This window comes from Vanessa cardui, chromosome 28 (assembly GCF_905220365.1).
Source record: "Vanessa cardui chromosome 28, ilVanCard2.1, whole genome shotgun sequence".
In the NCBI taxonomy this organism is placed as follows: Eukaryota; Metazoa; Arthropoda; class Insecta; order Lepidoptera; family Nymphalidae; genus Vanessa; species Vanessa cardui.
The window spans coordinates 169262-194682 of NC_061150.1; the positions used below are offsets into that span (position 1 = coordinate 169262).

Below are 25421 nucleotides of genomic sequence, written 5' to 3' on the forward strand. Positions count from 1 at the left end.
ACTGACGGGCTATGTGAAGCGGTAGCGATAGAAGATAACGATCAAATCAAAACATGTTTGAAATAGTAGTCTAATTTTGTACTGTTAGGAATATTTATCATACAAAGTATATAGTATGTTGGCTTAATTATAGATTTCCAGGCTGGATATATAAAAATTTATAGTACATTACTAACATATTGTCATTTGACCTCTGTGGTCGAGTAGTTTGTACGCTGGTTTTCATGGGTGCACCACTCCGATGTCCTGGGTTCGATAAGACTGAGTCGTTGTAGAAATAGTTAAATATGTTTTATGTTGCCTTGGGTCTGGGTGTTGTTTGTGCCGTCGTTACTAAATCTTCATCTTCAATAAGTCTTAAGTTACTCCTTATTACATCAGCTATCTGCCAGTTTAAGTCGCGTTAAAATCGTTCCAGTCGTTTCAGAGATAAGTCGGAACAAATTGACAGACACAGAATCACAAATCCTTGTATACATACATATGCATTCAGTAAAAAAAATATTTTAATATTACAATCAGACACTTCATATTTATCATATGTATAGATGTCAAGCTTGCTTAAAGCCCAAACACCAAGTGCTTTTCTTGTCCGGGTTTGAAGCCGCAATCTCCTGCTACCATTCCTGTCCTGGGTCACCACGGCTCATATCATGACGAGTAGCGACTGCATACAATTCGTTGCCCCGAGTATAACAAGGTGCTTTGGCTATAAATAACAAATTGGTATTAAATGGAGAATTTCTATTTTCATTGTGAAAGTTTCAAACGATTCCGGTCACGACTGCGCGCGTGTGTCGCCTGCTTACGAGCTGATATCTCCGTGACCGTGATAGTTCAGTGGCTAAAGAATCTCGCTTGTAACAGGTCGCATCTAACAATTATTTTACCTCCAAAATCAAAATATACTTAATTCAAGTGGGCTTTCACAGGCACTTTTGAATCGTCATTTAACAATTAAGTGAAGCTACCACCGGTCCGGAAAGTAGGTTCTACCGAGAAGAACCGGCGAGACACTCAGTAGTTACTCTTTTTTAACATTTATAAAATACAGTCATGTGAGTTAATTATGTGTATGTAATATCCTGCCTGGAAGTCATCACTAATTCCAAGATTTTTTTATCATATGTATAATCAAACAATACTTTGAAACTTTATTACTTGCATAGCTACGTATTAACGGAAGCATAGCAAAGTATATGACTTATATAGGAGATTTTGAAAGTTCTTGAAAATAGTTTTTATTTCTAGCAATACTTATTTTATTTAAAAATATTATACTTAAACCTATCCCAGTTTGACTATACTTACTTAAGCTACAGAAAAAAATATATTTTAAAACAAGAAATTTTACAGAAATAAAAGAAATAATATTAATTACAATTTGAGAGTGACCTCCCTTTTTTCGTATACAAATGCAGCGTTTTTAAATAACCGGCCCTTTTGGAATAAGCTGTTATTAGGCTGTCACAGACAGACATCAATTCTATTTGCATATGTGCATACATAAATTCCGCCACATCTAAAAGGTTATAATACATACGTAGAAGTCGACTTAGAAAGTAATATTCTATTCCACGTGACCTTGAAAGCTAGTGACGTTATCGACTATCGATATATCGACAGAACGTTTCAAACATTGTTGTGATGATCGAGAGTTATTGTCTATAAATATCAACTTAAGACATACTTTAGTCATTATACAAACTTAGTAAAGCTACCACCGTTTCGGAATGTAGATTCTATCGAAAAGAACTAACAACAAAATCAGTAAATATTCTTCCAATATTCAAATATATAAAGTTATGTTAGTCAAATACAGTTATGAAGTTGGAAATAATTGTTGCGTTTCCATTTATATTGCTAACGTCATTTATTACTGTACTCGCGAATCGCCCCAGCTTCGCATGTACTCATTTTTTTGATAAAGAACATATTTTGTTATAAATATAGTTTAAATAGCTTAGGGACAATGTAGCTTTTTATGGTGAAACATTTTTAAAAATGGTACGTAATATTAGTATAAAGTAGCAGCCTGTGAATGTCCCACTGCTGGCCTAAGCTCCTCTCCCTTTTGAAGAGATGATGGGAGCTTACTCCACCACACTTGTCCAATATCGATTAGCGGATACACATCATTTTTTTGAAGACTCACGTGGTCGCATGCAGGTTTCCTCACGACGTTTTACTTCACAATGCAATTATAAACACATATTAAGGACATGCACTCGTTAATCTCGACAATATTAGTATAGACATATTATACTTAAAGTAAAGTTAAGTAACAGCCTGTACATTTCCCACTACTGAGATAAGGCCTCCTCTTCCATTAGGGAGAGGGTTTGGAACATATTCCACCACGCTGTTCCAATACGGGTTGGTGGAATGCACATGTGACAGAATTTCGATGAAATTAGACACATGCTTTCCTCACAATGTTTTCATTCACCGCCGAGCACGAGTTAAATTATAAACACAAATTAAGCACATATATATAGCGGAGCTTGTCTAGGTTTGAACCCGCAATCATCGGTTAAGATGCACGCGGGCCATCTCAGCTAGTGAGCTGAGATGGCCCGCGTGCATCTTTTCATCACGAGTAGTGACTCGTGCTTACTCTGTAATACTTAGCTATAGCCTATAGTATCTCAATGACGTAGTCTTACAGTCGCCGGAGAAAAGGTAAATAAACAATTGTGACCTTGAGTTGAGTCGACATCTCTCTAGAGTTGGCCGGTGACCGTATAGGTATCGAACGAGTGTTATAAATAAATGATTCGAGTGTGATTAAACACTTTGCAGGCTTCAAATATCGACAGGTATTATGTAATAAGTAGTTTTTGAATGTATATAAACAATGCCAGTGTGCTTGACAAGGCACCTAAACCTGGGTTCTTCTGGTTTCTCTCTAAAAACATGACAACCGTTATGGAAGTTTAAATCAGTGATTCCCAAAGTGTTCCAGGTGGACCCCCAGGTGTCAACGGGAGACATGATAAGGGTCTACGTAGGCGTGATAAAAATGGGGGTCCACGTAAATTTATTTGCTTTTGATAGTAAAGAGCAAAAATGTAGGCATAGTTATATTACCTTATTAATTTTTTTCTTGTAATTCTATTCTTTTAATAAGTAATGTGGTAGAAAATATACTATTTATCGTTTTTAGTTTATCTGTCGGAATATAGGGACAGAACTCAGAAGCAACATAAGTTTTATTTTTTTGCGACTTTAAGAATGTGGTGGAAATGTAGCAGCACCGAAACCAGGGTCCACCGAAACCAATAAAGTTTAGAAAGTGGTCCACGAGAGAAATAAGTTTGGGAACTGCTGGTTTAAATATTCGAGAGCATCAGAATCAAAATACACTGTACTGGTTTGTTGCCCGCGGCTTCGCTATTGTTTTAGGGAGTTGGTTGTCATGAGTTAGGTAATGAAGTAGCCTACGTCCTTACTTGGACTTCAAGTTTGCTTTATAGCAAATTTCATCAGATTCGGTACAGCGGTTTGGTTCTGAAATAGCGGCAGACAGACAAGAGCTACCTTCACATTTATAATATCAGTATAGATTGTACACACCACACATAATATAAAAATAACTCTTTGGACTTATCACAAAACACTATGAACTAATATTTGATGTTCTATTCGACAGACGAGCTTCTAAGTAGCCATCTCTTGCAGATAACCCAACACAATAGCATTAGTATAGGTAATCATTATTACCCAAAACCGTCTCGTTTCCATATTATTAATAGCACAAGTTTCATATCAAAATATTCAGCAGTATATGCGTTTAATAAAAAAACATCGATCTTTATATAGATATCGAAAGATAACGCGTTAAATAATGGTCATGAACCTTATCAAACCCAATACCACTTGAATTATATGTATATGTTTTGAGTTTGTTTTATTTGTTCAGAATTAATGGAAACAGTTGGTTTGGTGAAGCTGTAACCCGATACCTGCGAATGTCGTTTTAATGATAAACAAACGCGTTACGTCACTAGCCTGTGCCTCGCAGCTGTGCAGTCATTGTTGATTTTTAAAGCCTTCTTAATTTAGGCCAGTAGTTCCCAAACTTATTTTTCTCGTGTCGAAATTTTATTGGTTTCGGTGGACCCCCTACTGCTGCATTTCTACCACATTCCTAAAGTCGCCAAAAAATAAATATTATGTCACTTCTGAGTTCTATCCCTATATTCCGATAGGTAAAATAAAAACGAACAATATTACATTTTCTAACACTTTACTTATTAAAACATAAGAATTACAAGAAAAAAATAATAAGTTAATATAACTTTAATAAGTTAAAATGCTTTCTCTTTACTATCAAAAGCAGATAAATTTTCGTGGACCCCCATTAACATCTTATGGACGCCCATTTTTTAATAATTAATAGAATTCTATGTTGTCTCGGGTCTGGGTGTTTGTGGTACCGTCGTTACTTCTGATTTCCATAACACAAGTGCTTCAGCTACTTACATTGGGATCGGAGTAATGTATGTGATGTTGTCTCATATTGTTGTCTCAATTACCGACCAAATATAGCGACTTAAAAACCGGAAAGTATATTCTACTTAGAACCGTAGAGAGACTTAGCAGTTACAAATATTTTAAGTACAGATTATGACAATAATGTACAATTAAATCTATCTGTATCGTATATTCTGGAAATCAGTAAATATCGAGTCCACGCTCTTTATCGCTAATATAATCTTGTAATTAATAATGTGCATTATCTATCAACGTTTTTTGACATGACATTTATTAGGTTAAGTTAAAAATAATTATGAAATCATATTATAGTAACGAACACCGTGACCAAGGCTGTACTGACTTTACAAACTACATGAATTATTAGTTTAGCTGAGGTATGTAGCATAGTTTTTCGGTTTGAAGGATACATAAAATCTTGGTTATCAAGATTGGTGGTGCATTGGTGATGAAAGGATTGCTTGATATTCCTAACAGTGCCAATGTCTATGGGGATTACTTACCATAAACCACTTGGGTTTAAAATATCAGTGTATATTGTATACATAATAATACCCTACTGCTGGGCTCAGGGTGCGTTTGAGGAGAAGCTGTTAGGTATTTAATTTATGTAATGTTTTTATGATGTGACCTGTACTCGGTCTAGCTGAGACTTCAAGCGTCAGCCGAGTAAGTGTAAGGACTTCGAATGTCAGATGACGTCAGCGTAAGACATGTTTACACTGTCAATTCACGTGCTTACTCACGTCTGTGTAGGTAATTTTTTTGGAATAATTTTGTTCTTTATTAGACTTATTATTTGAAACGTTTAAATGGTTACAGACTGATTCTATCCAAATCTGCAGGACTGTTTTGTAGTTCAGTATTTCTCACAATGATTAGACGGAAGATGTCGTTATACCCAAAACACTTGCGCGACTTTTAATTTCACATATAGTTTTTTACTTTTTTTTTTCATATACATAGAACATTATTTTTGTTGTTGTTGTACCTGTTGACTTCTAAGCAGGATATATTAATTTAAATGTATTAACTAACATGACTTTGTATTTTTAAATGCTGAAAAAAGAGTAACTATTGAGTTTCTTGCCGGTTCTCGGTAGAATCTACTTTCCGAACTGGTGGTAGCTTCACTTAATTGTAAAATGACAATTCAAAAGTGCTTGTAAAAGCCTACTCGAATAAAGTTTTTTTTTATTTTGCTTTTTTTTGATTATCTTATAGTATAAGTAATATGTTCGGTTTAAACAACAAGTCTTTTCAGCTATAATTGAATTCAAGGGAACATTGATCTTAATTCTAGGAAAGATATTAAATAGATAAATCTAGGTCACATAGATGTCAAATTTGATTTTTTTAATACAAGTTTTATAAAGTAACAATTGTTACTGTCCATTAAAAAAGGTTCTGTGCTATAAAATTGATATATCTGCGTGTACTATATAAAGTTCATATGGAAGCTGTTTGATATGAACATAATAGATTTGTCTAAAACAGGAATAATTAATTCCAAAAGAGGTTCTATTCTTAGAGACTGTTTGACATTACGACTTGACCTTGACAGAGAGTAGTTAGCGAATTGTTATTGGTGCGTGAATAATCCGCCATGTTTCTCCGGCGGGAAGGCGGTTATCGAACGCGTTCGAAATTTGAATTCAAATCCGCGCGACCTTGAGACAGGTTGGACACGGCGCGCGGTATTGTTGAGGCGGACGCGGCCGATTGCTACTTACGTTTTTTTTTTTTTCGACTTCCGACACGTGGTTACAAGTTGCCTAGTATTGATTTTACGTGACTTGCTTAGATCGATCGCGCTGTTTTACACACGATAACTCAGAAAGGAGATTATTAATATTATTAGAACTAATTCTCTATGTAAATACATTTATATTATAGTTATATATTTAATAAATTTATATTTTCAAAGTAAAGTAAGTAAAGTAAAGTAACAGCCTGTAAATTTCCCATTGCTAAGATAAGGCCTCCTCTTCCATTAAGAAGAGGGTATTGGAACATATTCCACCACGCTGTTCCAATGCGAATTTCGATGAAATTAGACACATGCAGGTTTCCTCACGATGTTGTCTTCACCGCCGAGCATGTAATGAATTATAAACATAAATTAAGCACATATATATAGTGGTGCTTGACTGGGTTTGAACCCGCAATCATCGGTTAAGATGCACGCGTTCTAACCACTGGGCCATCTCAGCTCATATTTTCTTAGTGTGTCCGATTTAATAAAAGTGTAATCGATTTTAGAACGTCATCGATATGGCTGTATAAAATAATACAAGATGTTTTCCCGCGCAAACGGATTAAAAAAAGAAAACAAAAGAGAGTCGCGCATAGAACAACTTTAAAAAAGTAAAACTAATAATAAATAGATATACATTATTCTGTATTCATTATTATATTTACAAAACGGCAAGATAAATGCAAAGCTTGGAAGCCAAGGTCCCGGATGACATAATCGACTTATTTGAGTCGCCGTGCTGAGTTTTTATTGATGCTGCTCGCACTCAAAGGTCACTCGTATGAATGAATCAATTGTCCGTTATTTGGAGCCTTTTAACCTCAAATTTGTCATGATGTGTGAAGCAACATGATAAATATCGAGCTTTCGTTTTTCAACCGACTTCCAAAAGGAGGAGGTTATCAATTCGTCTGTATTTTTTTTTTTTTTTTCTTTTTTTTTTTTTATTATGTTTGTTACCTCATAACTTTTCACTGGGTGGACCGATTTTGATAATTTTTTTTTTGTTTGAAAGGTAGTGCTTCCCGTGGGGTCCCATTTTTACATAAAACTACATGATATAATCGTTAATCGACTTTTAAGTAGTCTAATATTTTTCATTTCATTTCACTTAGGAAGACTAAAAAATATGTTGAATACGCAATTATTTTTATTACTTTTTCGTGCATATTCATTTGTTTTAAAATAGTGTTTTGTTTGAAGTCGGTTTTTCTTTTTGTTAAAATTTTATTTATTGTTCTAGCTAGTTGTTGTCCGCGTCTTCGCTCGTGTTTTAGGGCTTGGTTATCATAAGTTGGGTAAAAAAGTAACCTATGACCTTCCTTAGAGCTCAAGCCTGCTTTACACCAAATTTCAGTTCATCGTTTCGCTCGTGAAAGAGCGACAGACAGGCAGACATTAGTATAGTAGTAGTAGTAGTAACAGCCTGTAAATTTCCCGCTGTTGGAATAAGGCCTCCTCTTCTATTAAGGAGTGTTTGGAACATATTCCACAACGCTGTTCCAATTCGGGTTGGTGGAATGCACACGTGACATTTCGATGAAATTAGACACATGCAGGTTTCCTCACAATGTTTTCCTTCACCGCCGAGCACGAGATGAATTGTAAACTCAAATTAAGCACATATATATAGTGGTGCTTGCCTGGGTTTGAACCCGAAATCATCGGTTAAGATGCACGCGTTCTAACCACTGGGCCATCTCAGCTCATATTAGTATAGATTGGGACATTTCAAGTATCGACTGGTATTAATCTATTTACTGTGGTTTATAATGTTGTCTTAAATTTTCGCGAATACACATGGTCACGGGTAGACACCCGTCTACCCGTGACCACGAACGCTGTGAAGTGCTCGAAACGGATGCCAAAAATAATTAATATACGCGATTCAAATCCGTTATAGCTAGTTTTATTACTGTGGTTTATGTCTAATATATTATAACCAATAATCCAAACAATGCTCGCAGCTATATTTGAAAATTTGATTGTTTTGACTAAGTAAACCTCATTAATTGTTAATTCAAGACTCATTAGTTGACTAAAGTTATAAGTCGCGATGTGAAGTCTACTCGCAAAGTACCGGAAGTGAACACCTATTATATTCTATTATTAAGCAAATTAACAATTACAAATAAATTTAAAGTGATTTTCCAACAAAAAATATATGCTTACAAAAAATAATTGTCATCGATTCGATGCATCAAAATTTCGCTGTTATTCAACATTTTCGTAAGGATAACTGCTGCTGGAATCCGGTCTGAACCGGTTTCTGTGCCATTCTTAAGGGGTTATCACACTGGACTACTGCCGATACTACTAATCTTCGATAGGAACCATTCATCAGATATAATTGCAACTCTTACGTGGAGATCTAACTTAGTATCAATTTGGCGATATACAGATCAATGACTTTACGTAATTCCTAAGGCACGAAAGTTTTTTCTTTATGGAATAGGTTGGCGGACGAGCATATGGGCCACCTGATGGTAAGTGGTCACCATCACCCATAGACAATGACGCTGTAAGAAATATTAACTATTCCTTACATCGTCAATGTGCCACCAACTTTGGGAATTAAGATGTTATGTCCCTTGTGCCTGTAGTTACACTGGATCACTCACTCTTCAAACCGGAACACAATAATATTGAGTACTGTTATTTGGCGGAAGAATAACTGACGATTGGTACCTACCCAGACGGGCTAGCACAAAGCCCTACCACCAAGTGCATCCATATCGTCAAAAAAAATGCGCTACAATATTGTACTAGTTTAAGCTTAAGGAAATCGTACTAGTATGTATATCTAACTAGTCGTCGCCTGAGGCTTCTCTTACGTGCTAGTTTTAGTTGTCACGGCAATAAAAAATGCCTCTGTCCTTCCTTGCAGTTTAAGCTTGCTTCTCACCAAATTTCACGGAATTCGGTTCAGCCCTTGGGTAGTGATAGATCGCCAGGCAGAAAGAGTCACTTTCACATTTATAAAATCAGTATAGATTAAATATTATTGTACATATACTAATTTAATACTAATTCGTGTGAAACGACCTTACCATACTAAACACATTATCAGCCATTTAAAGGAAATAGGTCTAGAATCTTGTAGATTACAACTTAACTATTTATGCGTTTACGACATACTAATTAAGTGCTTCTCAATCGCGCACGCTCCGAGTGTATAATCTCTACGTAATCGCAGTGGAAACAACATCAGAACAGACACAGCCAAATGTAGTATACTTACTTTTTTACTGTAGTTACTCTTTTTCACTATTTAAAAGTCAGTAAGATTATTTAATAAGAAGGTTATAAGAGACATAATAAGTTTTTAAAAAATGAAACTGACTTTAAAATTAGAAAAAGCTACTAAAAGTATACCAATGAAACTACTATACCGTTTTTAATGAAACTTTCACTGTTCGCTAAGCTGAAGTGTACCTAATTTCAATTAAAAATGATCATCTTACGACTTTTAGTTTTAGAGGAATTCGTTGACAAACGTACAAACATATACTTACGAAATAAAACACACGTGCTTGGAAGCCTATATAGATCATCATACTCAAATATTATTCAATTCTAACAATGTTACATACATACATGTTGAACTGATAACATCCCTTTATAGAAGTCGGTTGAAAATATCAAGTGTTTTCTAATTAATCAGAAAACAAAATCTATGCGAGTTTTTAATAAATAATTAAAATAAAGACAGAAGTTTTCTTACACTAAATACCAAATTAAATTCTCTTCGCAAGACGTATTTCGCAATCATATCTAATTATCATTTAACACACAATAACCGTCCTTACTACGAACGCATATAGGTACATTTCTGTGTGCTGAAATGTTATCAGTTGTTATCAGTGATATGAGAACGCACCTTGACCGACCTCTTTAACTAACACTTCGGTACATATTATTCTACTTTATATTTGTAATCGTTGTATATTCTTGACGAGGCCTACAGTGTTATTATGATTTAGGAACTACTTCGATGATGTCGTGGTTTCTTTATATGACTCCAGGTCACTAGGGCTTCTAAGTTAGCATTTAGGAGTTGCTGTGCACATCGAAACTTGTTTATAGGCCTTTGTGCAAGCGTGGTGGGTTCATTCATAAGATGTTATACCGCCAAATAAAAGTACTCAGTATTGTTGTGTTCTCGTTCGAAGGGTGAGTGAGTCAGTGTAACTACAGGCACAAGGGACTGCAAGCTTTTAACCTTCAGTATTTTCTCGTTACGATTGTTTTGTTTATGCTGTAGGTTGGCGGACCAACATGTAGGTTACCTGATGCTAAGTGGTGACCGTCACGAATAGATAATAGCGCTATATGAAACTTTAACCAGACGACGACCCGGCTTCGGTCGGTGAAGTACATAAAACCAAACAAATGTGGTCTATCCTTTATATTTCCTATAACATATAACTCTTTCATGAACTTTGGTCTTAAATTTATCGTGGAAATTATTATACGCACAATTTCTGAACTCTCCCTTAAAGGTAAAACGAGGATTGTTCAAAGGTTTCGATCAGGTACTTGCTCGTGATTATTAGTAAAGGCAGATTAATTATTTGAAAATAATACAACGATGGATAAGAAAGGCTTATAATGTAGAATATACAAGTCGGGAAAGCGAATGCAATGGAGAGAGTGCTGGGAACTGTACCGCGTGTAGACAAATGCAGACATTTGTCGTTCGCCGTCATCAACTCTGCCGTTTCGAAAATTTTAATCATTTGTTGCAAATACATTGGTGAAGAAGACATAATCAAAATCAATCAGCATCAAAATATACTTTATCCAAGTAGGCTTTTACGAGCACTTTTGAATCGTCATTTAACAACTATGTTAAGCTACCATAGGTTCGTAAAGTTCTACCGAGAAGAACCGGCAAGAAACTCAGAAAGAAAACATCGTGAGGAAACCTGCATGTGTCTAATTTCATCGAAATTTTGCCACATGTGCATTCTACCAACCCGCATTGGAACAGCGTGGTGGAGTATGTTCCAAACACTCCTTAATGGGAGAGGAGGCCATTAGCCCAGCAGTGGGAAATTAACAGGCTGTTACTTGTTGACTTCCAAACAGGATAATATATTAGGTATTATAGTTTGTATACAGGAAAAGTTTTACAAATTTCGCGCGCTTATAACTGCAAGTTCATCTAATTAGTTATATAGAGGCGCGGTAATTTTTTAATGCGAGTGATCACTAACGTAATAATCAGTCACGGCTTGTGGTTCTGCGTCGGATTTGTTTACTCTTTGTTTGGTGAAGCTATTTATAAACATTAGGGGCGCGTAGTCAGCAAATTATAAATAGAAAGACCTTAAGAAAAGGTGGTCATAGGCCACCTGGGGACAAGTTGTCTCCGACGCTTAGACGTTCGCTGAAACTATCGCCAATACGTCACTGACCATGTGAACACTATACCATACTACACTATACCACTTGGTGGTAGGGCTTTGTGCAAGGCCTGTCTGGATAGGTACCACGCACTCATCAGTTATTCTACCGCAAAATAACAGTACTCAGTATTGTTGTGTTCCGGTTTGAAGGGTGAGTAAGCCAGTGTAACTACAGGCACAAGGGACATAGCATCGTAGTTCCCAATGTTGGTGGCGCATTGACGATGTAAGGAATAGTTATTTTTTCTTACAGCGTCAGTGTCTATGGGTGATGGTGACCACTTACCAACAGGTGGCCCATATGGTCGTCCGCCAACCTACACCATAAAAAAGAAAAATTTAATTCACTACATCACATTTAAAATCAGTATTTATTTTCCTCTCGAACCAATCTATCTATTAAGAAAAACAGCATCAAAATCGTGACTTTAAAGATGTAAGCATACATAGGGACATAGCGGGAAGCGACTTTGTTTTATACTATGTAATGATGATATTCCCCTGGCCAACCAACCCTTCAAACCGAAACACAACTGTCGAAGTATTGCTGCTAACGAGCGGTATCTACCTAATGGGTAATTTACAGAGGCAGCGCATAATATAATACATAAGTATATGTACTATGTACGTGTGTGTGTGAATTACGGTGATACACGGACGCCGTTAGTGTTATATGTATGTTGTTATTGCATTCGTATTAGGTACATTTGAGAAACAGCGATCATAGAGTTTCTTACGGATTCTCAATGCTGCCATCAATTCCGAATGCATAATGTATTTAGAATAAGTGCTATGTTTAAGCTTTTATTTCTTAGCCTTGGCCTATTAATAAATTTAAATGTCAAAAAACGTTGATAGATAATGCACATTATTAATTACACGATAATATTAACGATAAAAAGTGTAGACTCAGTATTTGCTGATTTCCAGGCAGGATATACGATATAGATAGATTTAAGTGTACTTTACTGACATACTCTATAATTAAAATTGTGCAAATTAAACAGACTTTCTAGCGGGTTCTCAGTAGAATCTACGTTCCGGCGAATTTAATTGAATACTAGCAGATGACGATTTGAAATTGCTCACTTTAGTCTACACGAGTAAAGAATATTTTAATACTTAACATATATCATTGTATTTAACTAACATAACTTTGTTTTCTAAAATTTCGAAAAAGAGTAACTACTGAGTTTATGGCCGGTTCTTCTAATCAGTCTGAACGGGTGGTAGCTTCACTTAAGATAGTTGTTAAATGACGATTCAAAAGTGCTCCTAAAATCATACTTGAATAAAGTATTTTTTGATTTGAAGATTGCTTACAAGTACTAAATAGTATTAAATAACAATAAAATCGTTTTTGCTGAAATTTGGTTTTTAATACAGAGTACTAATATAGACAAAGGATGTGTGATAAACAGTCTCCATAATTAATTTTGTAGCGATTGTAGCGCTGCGTGGCCCGTCCAGTGCTTTGCGAGCTAACAATGAATACGTTCCAAAACGCCGTAACGGTGCTGAGTTCAACAGACAGACGCATATAAAAGCGAGCGCGCTCGTTAGTATACTACGACACAACTCAGACGTAGCATCGGCAAATTTAAAACCGATTTCTGCCGATGTATACAACCAATAGAAACAGCTCCCTATCGCGCCATTCGACGCTATTCGTCGCTATAGATTATCGCGTCAGTTCAACCTGAGACAGCGATTGCATGTAAATCGACGTGTCAAATCAACGAATATATTAGGTCATATCATATTACGAGTTATTACGTTTGTGTAAAGATCACATCACATAAGAAATAAATGCTGATGATTTGGGATGGGACTCGATTCGGATGTGATCGGTTTAACGAATTCAGCCGATGCTACATCTGAGTTGTGTCGTGCTATATACGGGTAATTAGAGGCACGCGCCTCGTGGACGTGTGCACTCGTGTGGGTTCCGTTAGCGACGCACTACATCTACATGGGGAGGGAATTAAACTACCCATCCGGTCCAGAATCTCGCGGCTGATCATATACATATAGGTACACTATTTGTGCCCGCAACGTCGTTCTTTTAATTTAATAAAAATCATTGTTTTGAGTTAGTTTAAGTTGCTCCATCGGTCTAGATATTAGCCGGAACAAACAGGTCAAAAATTGTAAAATATGTTATTTTGTTATATGCAACGTAGATGTATACATATGCGTTTAGTAGCTAGCGGTTATTTTAAAATGGTAGCTTCACTCAATATAGTTGTTTAATTCCAAAGTGCTTGTAAAAAGTAAAAAAAAAGAAATACAAACAGACACTCCAATTGTATTTCATGTATAGATAATGTTGCTGGTGATCTATTTTTTATGGTATAGGTTGGCGGCCGAGCATATGTGCCAACTGATGGTATTAGTGGTCACCATTACCCATAGATAATGACGCTGTAAGAAATATTAAGTATTCCTTACATTCTCAATGCGCCACCAGCCATGGGAACTAAGATGTTATGTTCCTTGTGCCTGTAGTTACACTGGCTCACTCACCCTTCAAATCGGAACACAACAATACTGAGTACTGTTATTTGGCGTTAGAATAACTGATGAGTGGGTGGTACCTACCCAGACGGGCTTACACAAAATCAAGTAAGTCTAGCCAAAAAACAAAATTACCCTAACCAAATGTAACTCATTTTGCGTCAAGATAATTATAATAAATTTCTGAGGGTCAGACACCTCATCTGCATGAAATATTGTTTGACCAGCATGAGATGCGGGTGCCGGGAGTCCGGTCCGAACGGTCAGAGCGAAACGCTCACGTAGCCCATTACACAAGTTTACGGTAAAATACAACACGTGCCGAGTCAAGAGGCCTTCGCGGATGATACACGGTTTTGACAATTCAATTACAAACCGTAAACGAGATGTAAAGTTATAACGTGTAATGCATCAGTTATACTTGCAAACGGCATATATTTTTATTATTAATCATTATCATATAAAATAATTATCACATAAAACAAAGTCGCTTACCCGCTGTCTGTCCCTATGTATGCTTAGTTCTTTCAAATTACGCAACGGATTTTGATGCTGGTTTTTTTTAATAGATAGAGTGATTCGAGAGGAACGTTTTTGTATAAGGAAATGAACGATTATGTAATAGATGGACAATATAGTAAAGAAACAAGAAAAAATCTGTAGTATATTTAGTATCAGCCTTGCACCTGTGCGAGGCCGGGACGGGTCGCTAGTATACTACAAAATGATAAGAGAATTGTAGTCTAATTATTTTTATATGGTAACAAATTATCATGTTTGCTTACACTGAAATTATACATGAATTAAAAATAAAATAGGGCGATTTCATTGATCTAATTAAGCTAAGAGGGTACAGCAGTGAGATTATATAGGAGATCTTAACAATTAACTTACAGAGATAGACTAATTAATTTGATAACTATTGTAGTCAATATAACACATATAACATACTGACATTTTACGTTCGTTTCCTGCGGTGAGATTCGAGTTTCTTTTTACAGAATAGCCCTTAGTAATCGGAGTACATTGATTCGAATGTACATTTACTTCTCATCTCTTGCTTCGTGTAAAAATTGAATTAAAGCAATTTACCATTGGCGGAACCCATATGAAATTGCTTTCAATAGTTATTGAGCTTAGAGAATTTTGACAGACAGACTCACAAGCACGCGAGAACTTAGTTTAATAGTAGTAAGCGCATGTGACGTCACATCATGTCTATCGCAGCTGATCCGTGTTGTTTAACAAGCGCGTTTTGTTTTTGACATTGTGACGTCACTCTTGCACAAACAAGGCGTTGAAATAAGTTGTTTGTAAACCGCATTTCACATGATGTTATCGATTAGCCTCACAGTTTCAAACGTATGTGTATCGTTTTAGTCACGTTTCGTTAGTCGAGCTTGTAAATATTAAAAGTGGAAAGTGTCAAGTGTGAAGCGCTAATGTCGCGATGCAGAGACAGTTGAGTAACGTCAGCATCCACTCCTACCAGGAGTACCAGCCTTCGAGGAGATATGGTAAATACAGGGCAGACCTATGTACCCACGGCGCCAATCCACGTTAAATTATAGAAACGTATGTGTGAGTGCCACTCGTGATTACGAGATGTCTCAGTGTGCGTGAGACGAAGAGTACAGACAGCAAAAAAATGCAAATTTGTATATTTTTTTTAAGTTTATATAATTCAAAAAATATTAATTTAACGTGGAGTGTTGCGTCTTCGTTTTTAGATTTTAATGCTATGCTTGACCAGTTCTGTGGTATAGACCATATTCGTATAATAAAATAAGTTGTTCCATAATACTTATATAATAAGACATGTATTGCTCATTAAGAGTTCGATTCATCATAATTGACTTTCCAATTCTGACCATGGTCTTGGTCATGGTCACAAGCATCCCTATTAATTCTGAAATGTTTATCATGACGTGTACTTCGTCCGATCAATCTTGACCTACTAACTGTTCATACTACATCGTTCAACTAGCTTCGCTAAGGAAATGCTAGTATAACAATCATATACATAAACAAATGTTCAAAGTCTCAGCCGAGCTGTTGTTTTACACCAATACCAGCAGCCGTTCTTAAGTCCCCGTTCGCTGCGCAGGGTCGCAGTATGAGCCCGGCGGGTACGCGGCGGCAGTGCAGCAGCGTACCAACATGACGCAACGCGAGGACGCGCTCAAGTTCGAGCAGGGCCGCATCAAGGCGCTGCAGGAGGAGAGGTTACACATACAGAAGAAGACCTTCACGAAATGGATCAATTCCTTCTTGCAAAAGGTACGTTGATGACTACTTTTCCTTTAAAACCAAGTTCGATGATGAATTTCAAAAAATACAAAATTTAAAATGCATAAATAAATAAAACATCAGAAATTACTTTAAAGTTAAAGTCTTCATTTCACTTCATAAAGGTTTGTATGTAATTCCATCTGTGTGTATGTACACACTTGTCGGCTCAGGGTGTTTTTCATCACTGTCATGGAAATACAGCGTGAATTCAAATACAGCGTGTAATTTTATAAACATAAATTAAGCACATGAAAACTCAGTGATGTACTCAATGCTCAATGTCAAGCATCTGACTTTGAACCCGCAATCATCAGTTAAGATGCACGCGCTCTAATCACTGGACCATCTTGGCTTTTACGATGGATATGTGAGACTTAATAATGATTTATTTCAAGATAATTTTATAAAGCTCTAATTCGAACTAAGCACATTAATTAATTTCATGCACTTAGTTCGAACTCAGAATCATCGGTTATTTTCATGTCTCTTAACCACTGGGCCATCACGGCTCGCTCAGGACAGAATGTGTTATGTTTCTTGCGTCATCGTGCGGCGTCGTGTCGGCGTCGTGTCGGCGTCGGCGTGGCTCTCGTGTCGGAGCGGTCCCTATCGAGTGTGTCATCTCAATGATTAGTGTATGCGCAATTATAATTATTCGTTTGTCACTGCAGGATGTTGGTATTGTGAATAAGCGCGCGATTGGGGTGGCCATGTATCCAATTAATTTAGATCCAGATGTTTTATTGAACTAGCTGTGCTTGCAACTTCGAGCGCGTTTTAATTTAACAGACAAGTTACTTATTACTTACTTATTACATAAGCTATCTGCCAGTGAAAGTCCCATCAAAATTTGTCTAGCCGGTCCAGAGATTTTCCGGCACAAACAGAAAGATAGACAAAATTAAAAAAAACCTATTTTATTATATGTATAGATAATTGTTTTGATAATAACTAATATTATAAATGCGAAAGTAAGTCCGCCTGTTACCTAACTCTTTTTTAATCACTAAACCGATTTTGATGTGGTCTAGCTTACATCATAAAGAATATAGCTAGCTTATAAAGAACGACATAATATATTTTTGTAAGTTAAATGAGCAACCAAACCCAAGCACTTGTTATTCCGCCAAATAGCATGTATTGAGCTGTATTTACAAATCGTGCAAACATAGTCTGTCGTGGTTAATTATGGACAGGAAAAATATTATTTTATTGAATACAATACTAAGATTGTTCCGCGGTGACGCGATTATGATGTCACTCTGTACTCAGAACAGTGACACAATCAAATCGTCATGTGTTATATCTATCTATATCTAAAATATAAGTATAAACTTTCATCCCCTATTACATCTTTCGATAAATATTCGAGTGATGAATTTTTAATATTCTCTAACAAGTCTTTTAAGTGTAAAAACACTAATAAAGATTTTTCACATAAATTTTCATCTCAAATTTCATCTTCGTACAAGATTAAGTTAACAAAAAACTTACAAGTTTTATAACTCATTAATGATTTCTGATTTTCATATTCTTGACATCAGAAATAACTTCAAACTAAAAGACTTTCTCTCGCTTCAAGGAATGGATTCCCATTCGTACTTGCAGGATCCCTCAGGATGTTTTCCTTCACGGCCATGGAAATACAGTGATACTAGACTGGCTTTGAACCTGTAATCATCTGTTAAAGAACACGCAAACCACTGGCCTATATCGGTAGCCTGTGTACCTATCAGTGAGTTCTGGAAAACCCACGTGACTGTAGCCCGGGGTCAAAGGAGTGCGACATCTTTACGATGCTGATACGTCGACGCGCTCTCATCACAATCAGCAAAGGCGCCGCACCCATTAATCTCCAATACATGTATATCTGTCCTCACTCGTCCGAGGGACATTCTATGTTATACAACGCTCTTATTTAATTGTCGGGTCTAATAGGATGAAATTTTAGATAGAACATATAACATAGAACTTTCGGAATATCAGGTCAGCAGCAAGAGATATTTTTTTTCATGAATCTCCTAGGGAGGTTAAATGCTGAATGAAAAGTTGTATAGAAATTTAATTTCTTAAATTCATTTTTAATATCAACTAATATTATGAATCTTAAACTAAATTTGATGACGATCTCCGTGGTCGAGTGGTGTGTACACCGGTTTTCGTGGGTACGTCACTCCGAGGTCCCGGGTTCGATTCCCGACCCAGTCGAAGTAGGTTACCATTAGTTTTCTATATTGTCTTGGTTCTGGTTTGTGGTGCCGTCGTTACTTCTGATTTCCATAACACAAGTGCTTTAGCTGCTTACATTGGGATCAGAGTCATGTATGTGATGTTGTCTCTAGTTTGTCTGTTATATCACACTGAAATCGCTTTATTAATAGGCTATTTTTAATTCAACCCATCGAGAGGGTGCCGTTTCACCCTCGGTGTTACGGTTTATATGTAGCAGATCCACTTAGTATATATATAAAATATGTTCGAGACTGTAGAATAGATCCCACCTCCCCTTTTCAAGTAAATCTTTAAATTCCTTGCCATTTGAAACATACGTCATGAGAAACAAACCAAAAATAAAAATAATTTAATTATGTAGTTTCACTTGCCGTGTGAGAATTGCACACAAACACTTTCATATGGCCAGAGCGGCCGGGTCACCAGTGCACAGTGTGATTCTATTAATAAGCTAAGTATATCGACGCCTGACCTCTCACCGGCCTCTTTACAATGATCAATTGCATCGGCCGGCCACACGACGATAGCGAGGCTCGGATACTGTCACACACAAAACCGAAATGTACTTTAACAAGTACAATTGTCCGGCAGTTTTGTCATTTTACAAACGATACAAAACTCAGTCGTAAGTATGTCAAAATAAACTAGTTGGCTTCGCTCGCGTTTTAAAGGATTTTTTGTCATGTGTCAGGCAAGAAATGGAGCCTATGTTCATCCTTGAAGTTCAAGTTTGCTACACACCAAATTTCATCCAATTCGGTTTAGCGGTTTGATCGTGAAAGAGCGACATACAGAGTTACATTTATAATATAATGTAAACAGGATGAATTTTGCGCAGGTATTCCGTTTGGAATGTTGGCCAGCAATAAGAGATTTCACAAAATGTATTTGATGCCGGATGAATGATTTTATTTCTGATGTTACAAATATTTAATACCAATGTATTCAGGCTTATGGAAATGAGTTGAATATAACATTTATCATCCAAGCGGATTAAACTTTTGTGTTTTTAATTTACCGGTGAAATCCCATTGACTAATTGGCAATAAAATACGATGCCATATAAAAATAATCCGTATTATTTCCCCTTAGTCCTATCATTATTCTAATTCAAAAATCACTTTGGACTAAACAGATTCTATACAACCAAACAAAAAATGTTTTTCGAAATCGTTTCATAAATGACAGTCTTATAATAACATACACAAAAACCTACCACCGTAGCGTTAGAACGCGTGATACGACGGCGACTTGTAAATTGTTTTGTTTACGAGGTGACACTTCAGTTGAGCGGACGGATGACATCGCAACACGCGGTCCATTGAACCGACGAACATTTAGAGCTAAATTAATTTACATCAATCACCTTCCGATTATGTTATTTTAGGCCGAATGCTTTGGTTTCAGTGTATAAGATCCCATGTAACCTTAAACTGGGTACCTTCCTCCCCAAGATAGCATGCAAGCAACCCTGTGTGATATGTTAGAAAGCAAGACAGAAATTTTTATTTAGAACATACTATTAATCTACAAAAGAGCTGGGATGGCCCTGTGGTTAGAACACGTGCATATTAATCGATTAATTTAATCGAAATTCCGCCACATGTGCATTCCACCAACCCGCATTGGAACAGCGTGGTGGAATATGTTCCAAACCCCCTCCTTAATGGGAGAGGAGGCCTTAGCCCAGCAGTGGGAAATTTACAGGCATACATTACATGGAAGTAGGACGACTGGCAATGATTTTGCTCGTAAATTAATAAAAATACTTTCAAATTTAAGGCTTCTATCCACGATGCACTCATGCCTGATTCTATTCGTAGCGCGCAACAGCATCCACAAGAAATTATGTAGTAACGTTCTATTATGATAGCATTCAAATCAACCCTTTTATTGAAAAAAAAATCTTTTTTTATTATAATACAGGAATGTGAACAGGCCTTCAAATGGTTAGTGACCTGCCTGTAGACCTATTGACAGTGTAATAAATATTAATTATTCCATACACCGTCAACGGCTGTCAGCGAACAGGTACTACGATATTAAGTCACAGCGGAACTCTACGATATACTATGTTTGGTGGTAGAATAATTAATTAGATTTATAATTGCTAGTTGGGTCGGTGCCTAGATTATTAGACTAGTGATTCCGTAGTCTAGATGTAAATAACCTACCATAACAGTTATAAAATATTGGGGATATCTCATAAGAAATTCTCAGTAAGTAGCAGATTTGGTATTCTCCAGTTGTGTTAAATCGCCGTCCTAACCTGTGTTTGCGCAAACACTTATAACTATACTGTCAGAAATCGATTAAATGCTTTCTATTGAGACAGCTTTAGCACCAAGTTATAGTACGACACAACTTAGATGTAGCATCGGCAAATTCAATAAAACCGATTTACACAACCAATAGAAACAGCTCCCTATCGCGCCATTCGACGCTATTCGTCGCGATAGATTCGGTTCAACCCGAGAGAGCGAGTGCGTGTAAATCGACGTGTCAAATCAACGAATATTAGGTCATGTGATATTACAAGTTATAACGTTTGTGTAAAGATCATTTTCACATAAGAAATAAATATTATAAATAGTGATAGTTTGGGATGGAGTACTTAATTCGGATGTGATCGGTTTAACGAATTTTGCCGATGCGACATCTAAGTTGTCTCGTACTATAAGTGAATTATTGATTATTTCTAATAGAAGTCTTTTGGGACTTATTTTATAATCCTATAAATAATTATCATGACGTCCAAACAGGTTTAAATACGGAATAACTTCAACAGAAATATAGTAACACACACTAAATAGTTAAAATATATGTGTTGTGCGATTGGGCACGTCTCCCGAGCTGGGACGAACGTGCGTCCTGCGTGAGTCAGCCTGCCTTATCAGTGCATTGATAACGCGCTCTACGACGGAAAATCATGCTCTAAATATACATTACTTCGGTCATCGCTCAATTTAAATTGTTCCTCTATGTATTGAGCCACGCCTGAAAGGTTCGTCCGCGTTTAATCTACACTTATATTATAAAGCTGAGTCCGCAAAAATAATATTGTTAGGCCTTAGTTAGTCCTTATTACACCAGCTATCTGCCATTGAAACTTCCACCAAATTCGGTTCAGCCGGGACAAACAGACATACAAACAAAAATTAAAAAAGAAAGTTTAATAACAAGCGATTATTTTGATATTAGAAACAGACACTCCAATTTAAATATATTGATACGAAAGTAACGCTGTCTGTCTGTCGATCATTCAACGCCAAACCACTGAACCGTATTTGATGACATTTGCATGGTTTTATGACTAACACCTCACGACCAACTCATGAAACGCGATTAAATCCGCAGGCGACAAGTAGTTTATTATATGGAATGGATAACACAGTGGTTAGAGCGCCTGCATCTTGATCGATGGTTCAAACCCATTCAAGTACAACTGAATTTTCTTACGCTTAATATTAAGCGTAAGAAAAATAAACAAATATTTGTTTATAATTCATGTCGGGCTCGGCGGTGAAAGAAAACATCGTGAGAAAAACCGCATGTGTCTAAACCGCATTGGAAAGGCGTGGTGGAATGTCCTCGGCGAGGCTAACCTTCTCTAAAGGAGAAGAAGCCTCAGATCCAATTACTATTATATTACAATTAACTATAATAATATTAAATCTTAAACTTGAATAAAGTTGGGGATAGATTTGGGCTGTTAAAGACAAACACAGGTGGGGCGAACACGACAGCATTCTGTACTCTCAAATCCAAAACGGCTGAATAGAGTTTGGATGAACTGGACATGTACTTTACGTGCTTTCTAAAGCCGCAGGAATGCAGGGCTTTTAAAGAAAATTCCAATAAACGATTCCTATTTCAAACCGAGACTTAAACCAATGACCTTAGGATCTGTTAATGATAAATAAAATATGCGTTTTAGCGTCGCTTATCAAAATGACTGACTCATAAGTCATTATTGAAATAAAACAAAACAACGGAATGGTCACATCCAACATGCCTACCGCGCCGGAGATAAAGTTATCGAGTTCTTTTTTTAAGCTAAAAGTTTAACTGGACAAAGGCATTCCTTTTTAAGGTTCAAAATTCGAAACTAAAAATTTGCTTTATTTGAATGAGTTACAAGATTAGTGAAATGTATCTACTAAACTTTTGGAATATAGACTGAGAACAAAAGGCTAGACTCTTAGTAGTTTCTCTTGGTCAAAGTCAAAATATTCTTAATTCAAGTAGTAAATTACCATAAAAGCACTATAGGTCATTACCACATACCATCAGGTGTAGTAGAGTAATATGTCTTTATACCCGGTTTGTTTAACAATAACTCGCTAAATTCACCTTCACTTATCGAGAGATTAATGAATCATAAACACAAATTGTGCAAATGAAAACTCTTTTTTTTGTTTTCGTTTTTAACACGCTTGATTCGTTTCAAATCTTCTAGCCTAGACATATTGCTGTTCTGTAGTCTGTCTGTTAGTTCTGAACTATTCGGGTACAACGGTATTACCGTACGTACTCTGAAGGAGATAAAATATTAAAATGTTTGGGTATGATTCCGACTAAAATATAACAACAACAACAGCCTGTAAATTTCCCACAGCTGAACCAAGGCCTCCTCTCCTTTTGAGGAGATGGTTTGGTACATATTCCACCACGCTGTTACAATGCGGGTTAGTGGAATGCACATGTGATAGAATTTCTATGAAATTAGACACTTGCATGTTTTTTCACGACGTTTTCTGTCACGAGATGAATTATAAACACAAATTAAGCATATAAATTCAGCGCTTACCTGGGTTTGAAACCACAATCATCGGTTAAGATGATGTCGTTTTAACAATTGAGCCATCTGGCTTTTTTAAATCGGCTAAAATAAAGTATACCGTGATTACTTTTGATTTTCCATAGCACAAGTGCTTTAGCTTACATTGGGATCAGAGTAATTGTATGTGATGTTGTCCCCTTTTTTTATAATTAAATTCTGTGTGTTTGTTTCCAGGCTCGTATGGAGGTGGAGGACCTGTTCGTGGACCTAGCGGACGGCCGGCGCCTCCTGAAGCTGCTGGAGATCATCAGCGGCGAACGGCTCCCGCGACCCAACTCAGGGCGCATGCGCGTGCATAAGATCGAAAATGTCAACAAATCTCTTAGTTTCCTACACACAAAGGTCAGTATTTTATATAAAAGCGCTCTGGTCCAGCGTGCCTCGAAACCATGGACCTGATTTCTCTTCATTATGCAATTCAAGTCTTTTTTAATTATATTTTGAGTGGTCACCACCGCCCTTAAGCATTAATACTGCGAAATACAGCAATTATTCCACTCATCAACATCATCATCAATATCTTTAATGCCCCACAAACTTTAAGGAATACGTTATGAACCTTGTAGTTTTACTTTTACTAGCTCAGTTACTCTTCAAACATATAACTAAGTAAGTAAAAAAGGGGGTTCTGGAATGTCGTCATATACGATCAATAGTCTAGATAACTAACATCTATGTATATGTTATATTTAGATCGTATGCTTAACTGCACATTGTCGACTTAATAAGGGCCTCTTTAGTTATTGGACCAGGTTGCCGAAAAATTTATTTTCAATTTTAATCAGATGTTAAGATTCTAACTTTCTTCATATTCAAATTCAATTCAATTGGAAAATGGGTTCAGTGGTTTGAGAGTAAAAGTGTAACAGACATTTAGATACACGGGGTACCTTTTTGTAGTTTTAGTATACTTTTATTCCTTTCTCCAATGGTGTGTGTTTGCAATTCGCTAAACTTGTACTTCCTATTATGTTATGTGTCGTTATCAGCTCAGAGGAATGCCACGTCAGATAGCGTATCGACTTTATCTCGTATTAAGATTAATATTTATCGCGCGTTATGTAAACGACTTACTTATTTACTTCAAATGTATTTTTCATTGATAACTGTAGAGCAGAAATGTCCCAGGGGTTTTATTTATTACATAAAACCATGTAGGTCGAATAGGGGGGTCGAACAAGTCTTAAATTTTTAGGAGGATTGAAAGTAGTTCCTATAGTTCTTATTTCAGATCAGACAAATGTGCAACGTTAAAATTATTTAAAAAAGGTCAGGAAACCGCGCGATTCCGAGGTACGCTCGAATGTTTTAGAACCTTTGAAATTACAAATAAACATTTCAAATAGTTGTTACTGTTTTCAACAAACCTGTATTTTTTTTCCTCTTGATTCTTACGTTATAAATATTAAACAGAGGCGGTCAAAAACTAGCGAAAACAGTTAACGTAATTAATGAATGGTCCCTTAGAAGACGTACATCCTAACCGATGACTACGGGTTCAAATCCACGCTGAAGCCATCACTGTATTTCTATTTTGGGCGAAGGAAATCATCCTAAGGAAACTTGTATGAGTCTAATGTAAATGAAATTCCGACACAAGTGTTTGATACACATGTGTATGACCTGCTCCCAAAGCTTCTCCAGAAGCCTTAAATCAATTGTGGGACTGTTATTTTAAGTTTTTTTAAATACCTATTCCTTCTGATACATTTGTTTGTAAGTCGAGAAGTTGTCTAGACTCTAGGACTAGTCGATGAGGCTGAGTAATACGTGTTATTTATCAAGGTTTTTTATCAGGTGTTTTAAACATTTTAAAGAGCCAAGTATAAAAATAACTGTGGAATCTTATCATCAGAAATGGATTAACTTTGCG

General features: G+C 36.4%; 1 protein-coding gene across 5 annotated transcripts in view; it reads left to right on the top strand.

The window, feature by feature from the left end:
- The window catches only part of LOC124541405 (spectrin beta chain), an 88005-nt gene that overhangs the window by 22402 nt on the left and 40182 nt on the right, over positions 1 to 25421 (top strand). For 3 of the 5 annotated variants that reach the window (XM_047119258.1, XM_047119262.1, XM_047119260.1), the window contains exons 2-4: positions 15562 to 15698; positions 16289 to 16461; positions 23723 to 23890. In XM_047119258.1, coding sequence (XP_046975214.1) covers positions 15632 to 15698; positions 16289 to 16461; positions 23723 to 23890 — 408 coding nt within the window. In that variant the 5' untranslated portion in view covers positions 15562 to 15631. Of the gene's footprint in view, positions 1 to 15527; positions 15699 to 16288; positions 16462 to 23722; positions 23891 to 25421 lie in introns of all 5 variants that reach the window. The other 2 variants (XM_047119259.1, XM_047119261.1) reach the window with 2 other exon arrangements.